Source organism: Crocuta crocuta, unplaced genomic scaffold, assembly GCF_008692635.1.
Source record: "Crocuta crocuta isolate KB4526 unplaced genomic scaffold, BGI_CrCroc_1.0 scaffold130, whole genome shotgun sequence".
In the NCBI taxonomy this organism is placed as follows: Eukaryota; Metazoa; Chordata; class Mammalia; order Carnivora; family Hyaenidae; genus Crocuta; species Crocuta crocuta.
This window is the reverse complement of record NW_027527920.1, coordinates 13,904,717-13,922,739: the sequence shown is the minus strand read 5'-3', so window position 1 is coordinate 13,922,739 and position 18,023 is coordinate 13,904,717. Positions and strand designations below refer to the sequence as shown.

General features: G+C 36.0%; 1 protein-coding gene across 1 annotated transcript in view; it reads right to left on the bottom strand.

Moving 5' to 3' along the window:
- BNIP2 (BCL2 interacting protein 2) overlaps positions 1-18,023 on the bottom strand; it is a 28,713-nt gene that overhangs the window by 9,450 nt on the left and 1,240 nt on the right. The window contains exons 2-7 of the mRNA XM_077747797.1: positions 11,616-11,722; positions 10,005-10,072; positions 9,306-9,473; positions 7,504-7,680; positions 3,601-3,703; positions 221-352 (exon numbers count right to left, since the gene is read on the bottom strand). Coding sequence (XP_077603923.1) covers positions 221-352; positions 3,601-3,703; positions 7,504-7,680; positions 9,306-9,473; positions 10,005-10,072; positions 11,616-11,665 — 698 coding nt within the window. The 5' untranslated portion in view covers positions 11,666-11,722. The remainder of the gene's footprint in view (positions 1-220; positions 353-3,600; positions 3,704-7,503; positions 7,681-9,305; positions 9,474-10,004; positions 10,073-11,615; positions 11,723-18,023) is intronic.

Below are 18,023 nucleotides of genomic sequence, written 5' to 3'. Positions count from 1 at the left end.
ATTTTATAAGTTCGTTTTAAGGAATTATTCTTTGTAAAACAGATCAAAACTAATTTCCTTCATGATATTCTAAGATACTGAACTGAGAAAACAGAAATGTGTTATGAGTGTAAATAATGTAATTTATGGTGTCTTAAAGTGGCAATATAAAATAGAATTTAACCTAATAAATCTAATCTAAAAATTATTCAGACTAGCTTTCAATGTGTATTTACAATACCTTCTATCAATTTGCTGATAGCATTTCCTGAGCCATCCCAGGCTGGGCATTTTTCTTCGAGTTGTAGCACCATTTAAATAAACTATCATGTAGTTTTCTGCTACTAATAGCTCCAAAGTGCCAATAACATACCTGTAAAAACAACAAATTGAGTTTAAGACGTAAATAGCGCTTTACAGTGCCAAACACAATTATCCAAGTTATACAATGTCCTTCCCTTCCCTTCAGTGACAGCAAAGCCAATTAAAAATTTAAAACTACAATAGTTGGGGGCACCTGGGTGGCTCAGTTGGTTGGGCATCCCAGTCAGGTCATGATCCCAGGGTCATGGGATCACCCTGCACTGGAGGAACCTGCTTGAGATTGTCTCTCTTTTTCTCTCTGTCCACCACCCCCAACAAGAACACTGTCCTTCTCTCTCTTAAAAAAAAAAAAAGTTTTAAAATTGCATTAGTTGGTATTATGATTATGTATCATAACAAGTTACCTTATGGAAATACATATTTAAGTGTTTATAGATGAAATAACATGATTTCTGGGATTTGCTCCAAAGTTATACAATGAAGACAGCATAAATTTTGGGGAGGTATAAAATGGTAACTATGGAAGCGGGTGATTCATACACAAAGATTCAGTATACTGTCTTTTTATATGTTTGCAATTTTTCACAGTAAGTTTTTTAAGTTTACTTATTTTTAGAGAAAGAGTGTGTGTGTGCAAGAGAGAGGGGCAGAGATGGAGAGAGAATCTCAAGCAGGCTCCATACTGACAGCATGGGGCCTGATGCAGGGCTCAATCTCATGGTTCATGAGATCAAGACGTGAGCTGAGATCAAGAGTCAGATGTTTAACCACCTGAGCCACTCCAGCGCCCCTCATCCAGGGGCGCCTGGATGTCTCAGTCAGTTAAGCGTCCGACTTTGGCTCAGGTCATGATCTCACAGTCCGTGGGTTCAAGCCCTGCGTCGGGCTCTGTGCTGACAGCTCAGAGCCTGGAGCGTGCTTCAGATTCTGTGTCTCCCTCTCTCTCTGGCCCTCCCCCGCTCACTCTCTGTGTCTGTCTCTCAAAATAAAATAAAGACATAAAAAAAATTAAAAAAACAAAAAACAAAAAAAACCTGCCTACCCCTTAAAGTGAAGGCTGAAGGTTAAGCAGTCTTCCATTAAAAAAAAAAACAGTTTTAAAAATAGCACCAAATTAAGAAAGAAAATGATTCTGGAGAAATATAACAGAACTTCAGTTACCTTTGGTTTCTTGGGAATAAATTCAGTTTTGCCAGATGATTGAGATAAAAGCAATTTCTTTATACTTAATGCATCCTCAAATATAAATAATAAGGTAGTTGGAACAGAGAGTCTGAAATATCCCTTCCACCTTTAAACTGACAATTTTTCTGCTGAGTTGGAAAACAAATAGTCGCATAATGCCAAAGAATAAGGACTTAATCAGGACGAGGGTATTTATCTTTTCCCATCTTCACCTCCTTAAGCTGGAGATCTGATTTGCCCAAAATTCTGTCCAAATGTTTTTGTGAAGATATACTTACTTAAAGAGATTGTCCATCAGGTATCTATAGTTGGGTTGACCACTTTCAGGCATAAAACATACAGCAAACACAACAATGGCATTTAATCCATCCCCATAATATCCTGGAAAATAAATTTTAAAAAATCACCAGGATGATTTTACTCTTTCAGAGGAAATCTGTACAGTTGACAGACAGTGGTTCACATTCCACAAATTTTTGGATCAAAAAGCATGGTTTCTTTTTTAACCTGAAATAGTCTGAGAAAGATCTTTAAATCCCCTCTTCTCAAAATAAGAGCAATAAAATCTGAAGAGGAAATGGTGGGCATAAAACCAGAAAACCAGTTAAAGTAGCATCATCAGAAAGCCAGACTTATTTTAGCAAATAGACAAATATGATATAATCCAAGCAGACATAAACCAAAAATATCTGCAATAAAACAATCTTATGCAATTTATGGTTAAAGTGGGTGTTTTTCAAAAAACAGTACAATGCCTAGCATTTTGTGGATTTTAGAGTGTTAAAAACTAAGAAGAGATTACATCTCTGACAATTCTAACAGAAGAAAAAATGTTAGGGGCGCCTGGGTGGCTCAGTCGGTTAAGTGTCTGATTTTGGCTCAGGTCATGATCTCGCAGTTCCTGGGTTTGAGCCCTGCATCAGGTTCTGTGCTGACAGCTCAGAGCCTGAAGCCTGTTTCAGATTCTGTGTCTTCCTCTCTCTCTGCCCCTCCCTTGTTCACACTCTGTCCCTGTCTCAAAAATAAATAATCATTAAAATAAGAGAGAAAGTGTTAAAATGTGCATGTTTATTATAATCTCTAGATATTAAGCTGTATCCAGTAACGAACTGTTTTGCTTTAACTTTCATTTCTAGTGTTTACAAACACACACTGAAAAGGTTTAAACATTTCAAGTACATTAGTATCTTCAATATCTTTCTTAATCTCTTAGTCACAAAACACATTGTGATAATTCAGTAGGATAAAATGGCCCTAATTATTTTCCCCTAATCCAAATAAAGCTCTAGTCCTGAAAGATATTACGTTTAAACCATAAGGCAGGTCTCACAACTTGTTTCCTGTGAACTAGCTGAATTAATGCAAATCTGTGGACTTCCTGATCCAGATTATCCTGTTTTGTTCATGTGAATAAGATTAAATTGAGTGGAATAATGTAACTGCAAATATTCAAGTGATTTGTTTTCAGATGAATGAAGACTATAGAAATAAGGAGGAGAATGCATTTGGCAGAGAGTAAATTAAGTAGAAATGACTTTACATAAAAAACCCAATCTACTTAACCTATGTGGTCCCCTTTCCCGCACTAGGATTTCAGGTAATATGACATGTTCTAGAGAGTGACTTGCATTTTTTTCAATGTTTATTTTTGAGAGAGACAGAGAGACAGAGAGACAGAGAGAGAGAGAGAGAGAGAGAGAGAGAGAGAGAGGGCGCACGCACGCACNATTAAAAAAAAAAACAGTTTTAAAAATAGCACCAAATTAAGAAAGAAAATGATTCTGGAGAAATATAACAGAACTTCAGTTACCTTTGGTTTCTTGGGAATAAATTCAGTTTTGCCAGATGATTGAGATAAAAGCAATTTCTTTATACTTAATGCATCCTCAAATATAAATAATAAGGTAGTTGGAACAGAGAGTCTGAAATATCCCTTCCACCTTTAAACTGACAATTTTTCTGCTGAGTTGGAAAACAAATAGTCGCATAATGCCAAAGAATAAGGACTTAATCAGGACGAGGGTATTTATCTTTTCCCATCTTCACCTCCTTAAGCTGGAGATCTGATTTGCCCAAAATTCTGTCCAAATGTTTTTGTGAAGATATACTTACTTAAAGAGATTGTCCATCAGGTATCTATAGTTGGGTTGACCACTTTCAGGCATAAAACATACAGCAAACACAACAATGGCATTTAATCCATCCCCATAATATCCTGGAAAATAAATTTTAAAAAATCACCAGGATGATTTTACTCTTTCAGAGGAAATCTGTACAGTTGACAGACAGTGGTTCACATTCCACAAATTTTTGGATCAAAAAGCATGGTTTCTTTTTTAACCTGAAATAGTCTGAGAAAGATCTTTAAATCCCCTCTTCTCAAAATAAGAGCAATAAAATCTGAAGAGGAAATGGTGGGCATAAAACCAGAAAACCAGTTAAAGTAGCATCATCAGAAAGCCAGACTTATTTTAGCAAATAGACAAATATGATATAATCCAAGCAGACATAAACCAAAAATATCTGCAATAAAACAATCTTATGCAATTTATGGTTAAAGTGGGTGTTTTTCAAAAAACAGTACAATGCCTAGCATTTTGTGGATTTTAGAGTGTTAAAAACTAAGAAGAGATTACATCTCTGACAATTCTAACAGAAGAAAAAATGTTAGGGGCGCCTGGGTGGCTCAGTCGGTTAAGTGTCTGATTTTGGCTCAGGTCATGATCTCGCAGTTCCTGGGTTTGAGCCCTGCATCAGGTTCTGTGCTGACAGCTCAGAGCCTGAAGCCTGTTTCAGATTCTGTGTCTTCCTCTCTCTCTGCCCCTCCCTTGTTCACACTCTGTCCCTGTCTCAAAAATAAATAATCATTAAAATAAGAGAGAAAGTGTTAAAATGTGCATGTTTATTATAATCTCTAGATATTAAGCTGTATCCAGTAACGAACTGTTTTGCTTTAACTTTCATTTCTAGTGTTTACAAACACACACTGAAAAGGTTTAAACATTTCAAGTACATTAGTATCTTCAATATCTTTCTTAATCTCTTAGTCACAAAACACATTGTGATAATTCAGTAGGATAAAATGGCCCTAATTATTTTCCCCTAATCCAAATAAAGCTCTAGTCCTGAAAGATATTACGTTTAAACCATAAGGCAGGTCTCACAACTTGTTTCCTGTGAACTAGCTGAATTAATGCAAATCTGTGGACTTCCTGATCCAGATTATCCTGTTTTGTTCATGTGAATAAGATTAAATTGAGTGGAATAATGTAACTGCAAATATTCAAGTGATTTGTTTTCAGATGAATGAAGACTATAGAAATAAGGAGGAGAATGCATTTGGCAGAGAGTAAATTAAGTAGAAATGACTTTACATAAAAAACCCAATCTACTTAACCTATGTGGTCCCCTTTCCCGCACTAGGATTTCAGGTAATATGACATGTTCTAGAGAGTGACTTGCATTTTTTTCAATGTTTATTTTTGAGAGAGACAGAGAGACAGAGAGAGAGAGAGAGAGAGAGAGAGAGAGAGAGAGAGAGAGAGGGCGCACGCACGCACAAGTGGGGGAGGGCAGAGAGAGAGGGAGACATAGAATCCAAAGCAGGCTACAGGCTCTGAGCTGTCAGCACAGATCCCGATGTGGGACTCAAACTCATGAACCATGAAATCATGAACTGAAGACGGATGCTCAACAGACTGAGCCACCCAGGTGCTCCAAGAGTGAATTGCATTTGGACTACTATTAACATCTTGGCACTATTTACAGCGTATAGGTAAACTTCTGAACCTGGCACAGATGGATAGAAGTTGTAATTGTACTTCAATAGCTTTTCCTTTTGACTTGTGATTTCTCAAGAAACAAAAGCCTTATGTTATTGGATATCCCACAAATATGGAAAGTTGGTGTTCCATAAGAATGAGGAATGAGTGGAATTTACTGCATTTGCAGTGTCAGGCAACCATTACCTCTGTCTAGTTCCAAAACAGTTTCATACCCCAAAAGGAAACCCAGAATCCAGTCAACAGTTGTTCTTGATTTCCCTCCCCAGCCCACTCCTGCTTACAGCCCCTAGTCTGCATTCCGTCTTTATAGATTTATGTATTCTAAATATTTCACATAAATGGAATCATATGTGACCTTCTGCATATAATTTATTTTACTTACGATATTTTTAAGGTTTTTTCATATTGTAGCACATATCAGTACTTCATTTCTTTATATGGCTGATTAATATTCCATTGTATGGATTATGCCACAAATTGCCTTTTTGTTCACTTGTTGGATAGTTGCATTGTCTCTATTTTTTGGCTGTAGTGAATAGTACTGTTGTGAACACATATGTATATGTATTTGTTTGATTGCCTGCTTTCTATTCGTTCAGGTATATATCTAGAAGTGGAACTGCTGGTCATACACTATTTCTATGTTTTACTTTTGAGGAACTGCCAAATTGTTTTTCACAGAAACCTAACCATTTTACATTCCCACCAGCAATGTGTAAGGGTTCCAATTTCAGTACATCCATGTCAACACTTGTAATTTTCTTTTTTTTTTTCTAGCTATCTATAGGGTGTGAATATGAATTAGTACTTCATTGTGGTTTGATTTACATTTTTATGGTAACTAATGATATGAGCACTTTTCCTGTGTTTGTTCACCATTTGTATATCTTCTTGGAGAAATGTGTATTCAGGTCCTTTGCCTGTTTTTAATTGGATTATGTCCTTTATTGGAAATTTAAAAAATACATACTTCAGTTAAAAAAAAAAAAAGAATGAGGAACGAACCAGTCCTGTACTTCATGGTAAAGCTATAGGATTTGTTTAGGGTTTTAAGGTAACGCCAGGTTTTACTCACACAACAAAAGACTAGTACAAGAATGTTCACAGCAGTTTTAATCATAATAACCCAAACTGGAAACTAACGTGTCCATCAAAAGAAAACTGAATAAGCCAACTGTGGTTAATCCACACAATGAAATATCACTTAGCAATAAAAAGGAATGAACGAGAGATACATGCAACAACATGGAGAAATCTCCAGAATATGCTGAGCAGAAGCAGCAGACAAAAGAATGTCTACCATATGATTCTAGTTACACGAAATTCTAGGACAAGAAATGTCATGGCGATAGACATTAGAATAGTGGTTACTGGGAATAGGGTATTCATTGGGAAGGAGTATGAGAGAATTTGGGGGGCAATGAGAAGCTCTACATGTCTCGAGGTATAGGTAACATGAGTATACGGGCATTTGTCAGAACTCACTGAATCTTACATTTCAGATTAGAGCATTTCTAAGTGAAAAAGCCCAAAAGAGGAAAAACAAATACGGTATGATATCATTGTATGTGGAATCTAAAAAAGCCTAACTTAGAAAGAGACCGGAACAGTGGTTACCAGGGGCAGGGGGAAAGAGGAGATGTTGGTCAAAGGGTACAAACTTCCAGTTATACTACGAATAAGTTCTAGGGACCTAACGTACTGCATAGTGACTGGAGTTAATAATACCATATTATGTACTCGGAAGTTGCTAAGAGAGTAGATCATAAATGTTCTCACCACAAAAAAGAAACGGTAATCACTGCAATATATGTTGTATCAGATCAACACATTTTACACCTTAAACTTACACAATGTTAGATGTCAATTATCTCACAAAGCTGGGACAAAAAAAAAAAACGCAAATGCTACAAAAAAGGATTACAGCATTTCACTGTATATAATTATAAATGGATACAAAGAGGAGAAAGTCTCAATTTTGGGGGGGTGTCGAGGCAGAGGGTGGAAGACAATTTTTGCTGCACACTCTTGTACCTTTTGAACATACTGTGTGCATGTACTAGTGATTTTTAAGTTTGGTTTTACCCTTTTACTTCACACCTGTTATATTTCTAAAATCACATAAGAAGTGCTTATCAATTATATTTTTTAACTCAAAGGAGAGTTTCTTTAAGCATTTACATTTCTGATATTGCACTAAAATATATGAACAATCTTTGAAAGCTGTTACCTCCGTGGCTGATAACTTTTTTATAGGGTTCAATTGCCTTCATATCAACCCTGTGGTCCTGTTCTCCAATTCTGAACATACGCCAGCGTCGTCCATCTTCTTTTTCCTCTGCTGCTGTGTATTCGGTAATTGAGCCTTTCCTAATAATTTCAGTAGTTTTGGGCTTTGGAAGATCATCTGTCAAAATAAAAGGTTTTTGAATCACAACTGTTATTTATAAATAATAAAAATAAAATGGCATGTTAACCACTTTACTATCTAATTAGATTGTTCAGAGAATTTTTCATCATACCTTCTGTGGAATTTTAAGTATTTCTTCTATAATAGAGAAAAAGGCTTGTTCTTCATAGGAGGCCATTTTATGTTTTTGAAAAACATGGTTAACTTTTTTTGTATTGCTTTTTTCAGAAGGCACCTCATCACCACGCAGTGTATATTCATGAGTCCAAAAAAGAAAATTCACACAGCCATCAAAATCTTAGGATATTGGCCATACAATGTTGTTCTAGATTCTATTTACAACATTGTTCTTGGTAGTTACCACTATAAGTTATTCACAGAAACTGAGGGCAAACTGGATTTTGTTATTGAGCACATAAATTACTCCCCAAACATTCTAATACCAGATAGAAAGTGGTTAACTGGTCAATGATTATTTCTCATTTGATCAATTTTATTAAGCATATATTTACTGAAAATTTTCTGATGCGTACATGCAAAAGTCCAATATTTTAAATCGACATTAGCCAAAGCAGAAGCACCAATATGATTAGGTGTAATTCATATTTCAAGATTTCATTTTAGCAGATTTTAAATGAAGTAATGATTTTCAAAATTTTAGTATCATAATCCTTACCAAAAGATGGGGGAGGGGGGACCTACTGCATGTTAGTTGTTTGTTTCCAAGATAAAGCTGTTAACGGAAAATATCCTTCCAGGAAATGACTACAGCAGCATTAAAGAAAGAAGAGACAAAACACATAGGCAGAAAACTATTTCAGTATCTTTTACAATATTGCTATAACTGGACTGCTTAGTGAACCAGTAAAACAGGGGAGAAAAAAGGAACAAAGATACAGCATATCAAGGATCTTATTCTTAACTGCAGATAAGACACATAGTGCCAAACACTGCTTTGAAGTGAAAACCATTTTAAGGATGGAACATACAAACAAGTATATAAAGATACTGTACACAGCAATTATGTAATTAAAGAAAGCATCCAAAGCAAAAACACATGCCAATTCCTTTGAATTCTAAATAACTAATAATAAGGAACATAAAGTTTGAGGACTAAGAGTATACACAATTCAGGCTGGTTGTTTACACAGTGTACCAGTATCAGGCAAACCTCACTAAAAAAATCTCTTCAAATCCCTAACGACTTTTAGCATATTCCCTAAATCACATGTCTCTTCAAAGTTTTTTTTCATTAATCTTCTGAATAAAAGAATATGCCATAATTATCAAGCAGTATTTTGGAAGCAACATGAGAAAACATAACTTTACAATACTGGGCAATTAAGAAAAATGAGACCACCTGTGTAATCTACAAAAAACAGTTTTGAAAGCCATGAGAACATTCAGTGTTAGCAGTATTTCACATCTCAGTAACAAATGCAGTAGGAATTTTAAAGAACATTATATTTCAACAAAATCCCTTTGTGATAGATTTTGGGTTCCTGCTCAAGTTTTAAGTTTTCCTAATTATCCTAATATGAGACTGCTATCCAAAAAACACAAATGCTTATAGAGACAAACATTCATTAATAAAGGTTAGATAAAAACAATGAAGCATTTACCTTCCCACTCAAATTCATTACTGTTCTCCGATGGCGTGTCCAGGCCATCTAAGTCAATCTCCCCACTTTCATCCAAATCGTCTGACAGCACAGAGCCATCACTAGGATCCAGGGTCAGGCTAATGTCTGGCGCCATGAGTTTCTTTCGTACTTTATTTCCATTAAGTTCTAGTGAACATGGAATGGGTAAGTTAAAAAAAAAAAAAAGAAAAAGAAAAGAGAAAGTGAAAAATAGATTAGAAGGAATGCTTACATGCTCAAGTTGAGTAAGAGAAAAATTTTAATCACTCCATTCTTGAGAAAAATAACATTAACCAAACACAATCCCGAAGTATTAATTTACAAACTTTGGACTTTGGTCATTATTGTTTCTCTGGCATGGCAAGACGACATACCCCAACAAGGATGTATCTTTTTAAATGACAGAGGCTGACCTTATAGTCAACTCTTACTACTATGAAAGATCTCCTCTAACCTTGTTATTGTAGAAATTTCCAAAATCCAAGGGGATGTCTTTGGAAAGTTAAAATTCCAAAGCATTCCAAAATACTTTCTTAAACATTTAACTTATTCTTTGGCTCCCAATAATAGAACAAAAAATGAGTATGTATTTTTTTTTTTTTTTGCTTGACAAAGAAATGTGTTCCAAAATAGCACAAAGTCTATCATTTCATAGAAACCAAAGTGTCAAGTTCTTACCAGGCTGGCTCTCTGGTCCAGTTACAGCTAATATATCTGCTTCCATACTATCATCCTCTGGTAAAGGTCTAGAAGACACAGACATAATTTTTAATTCACAAATTAAAAACTTTTCTTTGAAGTTCAAAGAACTATTAAAAATATCTTATAGAAGCAATTATGTGGAAAACTGAATAGAGTGGTTTCTTAAGCTTCAAAAATTTACAAACCACTTTTCAAGAAACAAAAATTCAGACGTTGGAGATGACTTACGTATTTAAATAAGTTAACACATAAAAGCAGATATAAATTCCTTATGTAATTGCTCTTAAATAAAATCATAAAACTATTCTAAAAATTATAAAAAGCCTAAAAATATATATAATTCAAATTCAGGAATTTAATGTGACATATGATACAATGGGTGATAAAGGTAAACTTAATCCCTCAAATGGGAATATGGTAATGATGGCTACAATTCTTCTGAGCCCAGTATTTCTACAATGCTATCATCACCATGTATTATGCAATGACTGAGTACTCCCACCAGCTGTCCATATTCCCACTGCTAAGGGACCTTTCCCGTCCCATGCACTGGGATGGTCTTCTGACCAGGAAGGTATGGAAGCATCATTTGAATATGAGATCTGCCTCTGCCCTTTTTCTCTTAATCCAGCTGGTGCCAATACCGTTGTAAACACAAATGCAAATATATCAAGGTAGCAGGCCAGATGATCTTAAAAAAACAAAAACAAAAACACCCCTTAAAGCTTATTAAATAATAAGTTTTTTCTTGAAACAGAAGCACAAAATTTAACAACGCTTACAGACATTTAAGGACTCCCTTCTTCCAGGAACCCAGTAGACTCTAAGAAATACCATATAAAAGCATTTTTTTTAAATAATAACAACAATTTTGAAATTTAAATCTTGAAAACAAAATGAAAGATTATAGAAGATCACATATATTTAGTTGGAAAAGAAGATACAAGAGAATTCATCTAAATGTTGGAAAGGAGCTCTCATTTTCTAGTATCAAATGAATACCTTTCAATACTGAGCTTCTTTTTTTTTTAAATGTTTATTTGTTTTTGAGACAGAGAGAGAGAGGGCATGAGGTAGGGAGGGGCAGAGAGAGAGGGAGACAGAATCCAAAGCAGGCTCCAGGTTCTGAGCTGTCAGCACAGAGCCCGACGCAGGGCTTGAACCCACAAACCACGAGATGATGACCTGAGCCAAAGTCAGATGCTTAACCCACTGAGCCACCCAGGTGCTCCTCAATACTAGGCTTCTTTAAAAAACTCAATATTCATTTAGTAAGTGACATTCAAATAAAGAGATCTGAAGTTTTGTTTTAAATTTGTTTTCTTTTAAAAGTATTGCTCACGGGGCGCCTGGGTGGCTTAGTCGGTTAAGCGTCCGACTTTCGCTTAGGTCATGATCTCACGGTTCGTGGGTTTGAGCCCCGCGTCGGGCTCTGTGCTGACTGCCAGCTCAGAGCCTGGAGCCTGTTTCAGCCTGTGACTCCTTCTCTCTCTGACCCTCCCCTGTTCACGCTGTCTCTCTCTCTCTCCTAAAAATAAATAAAACATTTAAAAAATAAATAAATAAATAAATAAAAGTATTGCTCACATTGGAAAATCTTCATCTTGCCATTCTTCCTTAAGTTCTACACCTTCCATCCTCAGCTTAGATTCAATATCACCTACCAGCTCCTGATAATCCAGAGAGCCAATGTCCTGTGAAAAGAGAAAAATTTATAACAACATATCTTCCATGTTATTTTTTATCTGCTGAAAATGTGTAATTATCTTCTACCTTAGTTCACACCTCTACCCTGCTCATGAAATCAATTTAGTGGGTTTCAACTACCATTAAAAAAAAAGAAAAAAAAGAGAGAGAATAAAAAACAAAGTGTGTGTGTGTGTGTATATAAACATATATATATATTCTAGTAAAGTCAGTGTTATTTGTAGTAAGTGTATTATACAGTGAAAATATCTGTTTTGTTTTCAGTTACATATATGCACGTGTATCCCAGGATGTGATTTAAATTTTATTAAGTATTGTGAATTATGCAAAAACAATTTGTGGGGGAAGGCATACTGAATAAAAGTAAATATATTCTGTACTCTAGACCCCATAATTAAATTTCTGTTCTCTGGATGGAACTTGATTCTAGAAACTGATAGTAAATCGCATTTATACTCACGATGGCAGTAAAGCCGAGTGATATGTGTGCTGTATTTTTTTAAGACTAAAGTATAATTAACATTTTTGAATTGAAGTATAATTAACACGTGTGTTGTTTTCTGTATTTCCTTCTATAGTTCCAATGCCATAATTCCAGATCCATTTAAAGAAGGCTATTCAGTAATTATCCAGTAATTAATTTTGATTTGCTTCATATCTACGCTAAACTTTTCTCATACAGTTCAGCGTAAGTTTTTAGACACTTAGTGAATATTTCTACTGATGCATCTACATGTGTTAACCTACACCATTAAATTTCAGTTTCTCCAAGGAAGGGTGTGGGGGCCAACATCCTTATTTTACAAATTGAAGAACCTAGAGATTGGTTTGGTTGATGGAATAAGAAATAGACATTTAAGTATATTATTTGAGAGGCCATAAAGATCAACTGGTTAATGAGTGCAACAAAAAACTGTGACAACTTTAGGGGAGAAGAGGTATAAATGGGTATTCAATTTCAATTACATTAGAGCAAGTCAACAGATGACTAATGTTATTTTTTAAAAAACAGTAAGACATGTATTTCTTAAGAGAGAAAGTATCACTAGAAGTAGTAAAAGCCCAAAAGCAAAGTGAAAAGTGGCTGGTCCCAGTAAAAGAAAGAGGGTGAGATGGGAAGAATGACTGATGCTTTTCATAGTAAATCCTAACCTATTTGACTTTTAAAATCTTGTGCATGTAACTTTTAAAAATACTTATCAAATAAAACAAATGGTGCCAGTCATTCCCATTCATTTCAATCAGTCTTCTAAAACAACATGGATGGATTTCAAGGATATGATGCTAAGTGAAATAAGCCAGTCAGAGAATGACAAATACATCATATGTGGAATTTAAGAAACAAAACAAATGAACGAAGTAAAAAGAGATAAACAAAACCCCCTGAGTCTTAAATATAGAGATGGGGAGGTGGGTGAGGGATGGGTGAAGGGGATTAAGAGACACTTAACATGATGAGCACTGAGTCACGTACAAATTGGCTGAATCACTCTACTATACACCCGAAACTGATGTAACACTGTTAATTATACTGGAGTAAAAAAATAAAATTAAATAAATAAATAAGTACATAAAACAAAGACACGGTCATGGTTTATGGTTGCTTTATCTGCCGTCATTACAACAGTCAAAAGATGTACAAAGTTGTAGAGAAAAAGCATTATGTTCCAGGACAACAATAAAATTACACTGGCAAATTTGTAAAGTGTTACATCCCACATGGCAAACTAAATTTATATCTCTGCTAAGTTTGAATTCTTACTTATGCTCAAAGAAAGGTTTCACACATTCTCAAGAGGTTTAAATTTTCGAGGACACACTTTCAAGTACCAAAAAAATGGCAAATGCTATCTTTTCCTCACCAACATATTTACTTGGAAAACTCAGTATTTATACACAGGAGTAACGGATTTCTAATTCTCTGGGAAAACAGTGAGCTAGGCAATGTTGAGCAGAGAAGAAAATAAACAGAAAAGGGATTCCTACCTTCCCCATCTCTTCTATAAAGAACACAGGACTAGTGTAGAAGACCCCAAAAGTATGGTCAAGAAGCCCAAATACTTAATGCTTATTGCCCTGGAAACTGATGCTCAGGAAGCTGAAACACTCTATTAATAAAGGTTTAAAACCGTCTCTTCCAAATTTTTAATGTTTTCCTCAATGTTTTCTCAAGGCTTTTATTTANTCAAGGAGGCTGTTTCCTGCTTTCTCCTCTAGGGTGTTGATAGTTTCCTGTCTCACGTCTCAAGGCTTTTATAATCCCTCGAAAGTGAACTAATATACTTCCTAAATTCAATAATCAGAAAAAGTTTTCAATATTTTGTCTCACCTTTTTGCCGAGTGTTGGAAAAATATGAGGATGTTCTTGGTGTCTTTTTCAAACATCCCACATACTCAGAAAAATATTCACCATCTCAACTGAAAGTTGCTATCACTATATTCCCAACACCTAGCACAGTGCCTGGCAAAGAAGCCTGTAAATATCAGTTATAGGAATAAATATTTAATTGTACGATATGGCACTGGATAGCAAGCCTTTGTTTTGCTCTATCCTTTAGGCTTATTTTTCTTATTAAGCTACATAAGTAGGCTTTCTGTTGTTTTACCCCTCAAAAGGAGAAAATATGTAATCAGTGAAATTTGGGAAGGCAAACCATGTCCTTTAGGTCCTCTACCACTGCAACAGGTCTATCACCAGAAAAGAACTTATCTACACAATAGAGAGCCTGTGTCCTTCAGATGTCTCAGCTGATTCATTCAATTTGTACTTCAAAATCATGAAGTACATGATATTAATACACACAGCACATGGACACGGATATTTTAGTTTGGGGATAATTTTTTTAAGCTAGTTAAACAGAACCTAGGAGGAGAGATAAAGATAGATTCACTCTTTATCATTTCATCATGAATTTTAGAGAGAAAAGTATACTAGGTAGATAAAAAGTTTAAACAATTCAGGGAATATTGTTCTTGGAAGCACTTAATCATCAGCAGCTGTAAGAACAGGAAACAAACAAGAAAGGAGCAATATAAGCACAACCACTTTGAAGGAAATCAGGACATTGCTGACTCACAAGTTAACTGTGGCTGTTTCCCATTTTTTGTTCATAGATTTGGTAAATTAGAATGGGGAAATAACACTTTAAGATGCCATTTGTTAAAACAACCTAATGCAACAGGAATAACTTGATTTCTCAACAGCTTGTGGCACAGGGCGCACATCATTACTTAATGCCAGTTATCAGTGGAAGTCATAGAGATAAATTCAGAATAGTGCTGACCTCAATGAGGTTGAAAATCAAGGAGAATGGATTTCCTCCTGACAGCCTCTGGAGGCAGTTGTAGTGGTAAATTCAAACAAGATTAAGAAGGAGATTTCCCTGTGCAATTCAATACTGAAAACATTAAAAGCAAAAATTAAATATTAAAATCGTATTCACAGCCATCTGAGTTATAAATTATAATCTTACATTGCAACTTTACTATTATGTAGTTTAACAGTTCGGCTGAAACAGGTGCTAGTAACCACCATCTATGCTGAAATCAATTGCAGTTGGCAGAAGGAAATGCCCAGGCAAGCCTTTCATTTCCGACTTAAACGAAAGGGCTTCATTCTAAATATTTATGTTCACTTTGTCCTGTGAGGCTGGCAATACTGGTAGCACTATAGGAAAATACTTTAAGCCAAGTTATACGTTTACAAAGATCACCAAAATACCTCCGGAAAAATCTTACATGCTTGTCACCACTTCCTGGAGAGCAGGATCATGCAGGGGTTTTTAAGAATGAAATGACACAATGACATATCACCTTACCTTACAGCTATGAGAATGGCCATTCTCAATTCAACAAGAAATATCAAGCGTTGGTAAGGGTGTGGAGAAAAAGAAGCCCTGTGCACTGCTGGTAGGAATGTGAATTGGTGCAGCCACCGTGGAAAACAGTATGGAGGCTCCTCAAAAAATAAAAAATAGAATTACTGTATCACCCAGAAATTCCACTTCTGGGTGTTTATCTGAAGGAAACAAAACCACTATCTCAAAAAGATATATGCAGCCTCATGTCCACTGTGGCATTATTTACAAAAGCCAAAGTATAGAGGCAACCTAAGTTTTCATCTAAAAATGAATGGATAAAGAATTTGTGGCAAAAATATAGAATGGAATATTATTCAGCCATAAAAAGAATGAAATCTTGCCAGCTGGGACAAATGGATAGACCTTGAGGGTATTATGCTATGTATAACAAGTCAGAGAAAGACAAATACTATACAGTCTTACATGTGCAATCTTAAAACCCACACACGCACACGAAGTTCACAGATGCAGAGAACACTGGTTGCCAGAGGGGAGGGGGGTTGGAGGAGCAGGCAAAATGGGTGAAGGAGGTCAAAAGGTACAAACTTCCAGTTATAAAATAAATCCTAAGGAGATAATGTGCAGCATGGTGATTATAATTAATAATACTGTATTGCAGATCTGGAATATGCTAAGAAAATAATTCTTAAAAGTTTTCATCACAAGATAAAAATTTTTAACAATATGTGGCAATGAATGTTAACTACACTCATTGTGGTGATCATTTCTCAATATATAAAAATATCAAATCATTACTGTATGTACATCTCAAACCAATATAATGTTATGTGCCAATTATACCTCAATTTAAAAAAAGAGCAAAATGAGATACTCTATCAGAAATGTTAACATAAAATTCAAGAAAAATTACAATGATCGGGACTCTTCTCAAAACTGAGAAAATAAAGCAAAGAATAATTATGCCACTTATAAACAGTACTTAAAAATTTTTTTAGTGTTTATTTTGAAGGATAGAGAGCGAGCGAGCGAGAGGGGGCAGAGGAGCAGGGAGGGGCAGAGGGAGAGAGGGAGACAAAGAATCCAAAGCAGGCTCCAAGCTCTGAGCTTTCAGCACAGGGCCTGACATGGTGCTCAAACTCACGAACTGTGAGATCATGACCTGAGCCAAAGTTGGACGCTCAACCGACTGAGCCACCCAGTGCCCCTAAACAGTATTTTTTTTTTTTTAAAAGTCTGTTTATTTTGAGAGAGAGGGAGAGAGAGAGTGAGGGTGGGGGAGAGAGAGAGAGAGAGAGAGGGAGAGAGAGAGAGACGGAGAGAGAGGGAGAGAGAGAGGGAGGGAGAGGGGGGAGAGGGGGAGGGGGAAAGAGAGAATCCCAAGCAAGCTCCCCCAGTGCAGAGCCTGTTATGGGGCTGGATCCAATGAACCATGAGATCATGACCTGAGCCAAAATCAACAGTTGGATGCTTAACTGACTGAGGCACCCAGGCACCCCCAAACACTACTTTTATTATCCGTATGCAGGACATACTGGAGACGCTCTAACTTTTACAAAGATTGAAGTCTAATACTGACTTCTTTATTGTAGTTACAAATATATATTTTTATTATTTTTGACAGAGACAAAGGGCAAGGGAGGGGCAGAGAGAGAGAGAGAGAGAGAGAGACAGAGAATCTCAAGCAGGGAGGGGCCTGAACCCATGAGCTGTGAGATCACAACCTGAACAAAAATCAAGAGTCAGGCACTTAACTGCCTAATCAACTAAGCCACCCAGGCGCCTCTGTATTTACAAGTGTTAGCTGTAATATAAAATTATAATTTTGAGGGGGACCTGGGTGGCTTAGTCGGTTCAGTGACCAACTCTTGATTTCCACTCAGGTCATGATCTCACGGTTCAGGAGACTGAGCCCAGTGTAAGCGTGGAGCCCTCTTGGGATTCTCTCCCCCTCCCGCCCGTCCTTCTCCCGCTTGTACTTTCCCTCTCTCAAAATAAATTAGTAAACTTAAAAACAGATAACTTTGGAATATTACTATCATCATATTCTACTAGTAATCTCCTTTATACCATGTAAGCTTAATAAGACATCTTTCCATCTACTGTCGATCAAGGTTAACTTTTAGGAACTGGCTATATATACTTCCATTTTTAGGTGCCTTCCTGCATCCCTGCTCCTACTGTAGATTCAATCAAGAGAACTACTTTCCTTTTCACATTTACTAACCACTTGTACATTCATCATCCCATATGTTCCAATCAAAAACTTGTGCAAGGTATAAAACATTGGTGTTACTATCACCGTTTCTTTCTTACACGTGAGGCAAATGACACTACATCCTGGTTCCCAGATTAAAGGTGGACTATTACAGCACACTCTCCAGTTCACTGACAACTTTATACAGAATAAGCCTGTAATGCCAGATTTGGCTACATTTAACTTCAAAGGTCCTCTAATGCTTAAAGACTA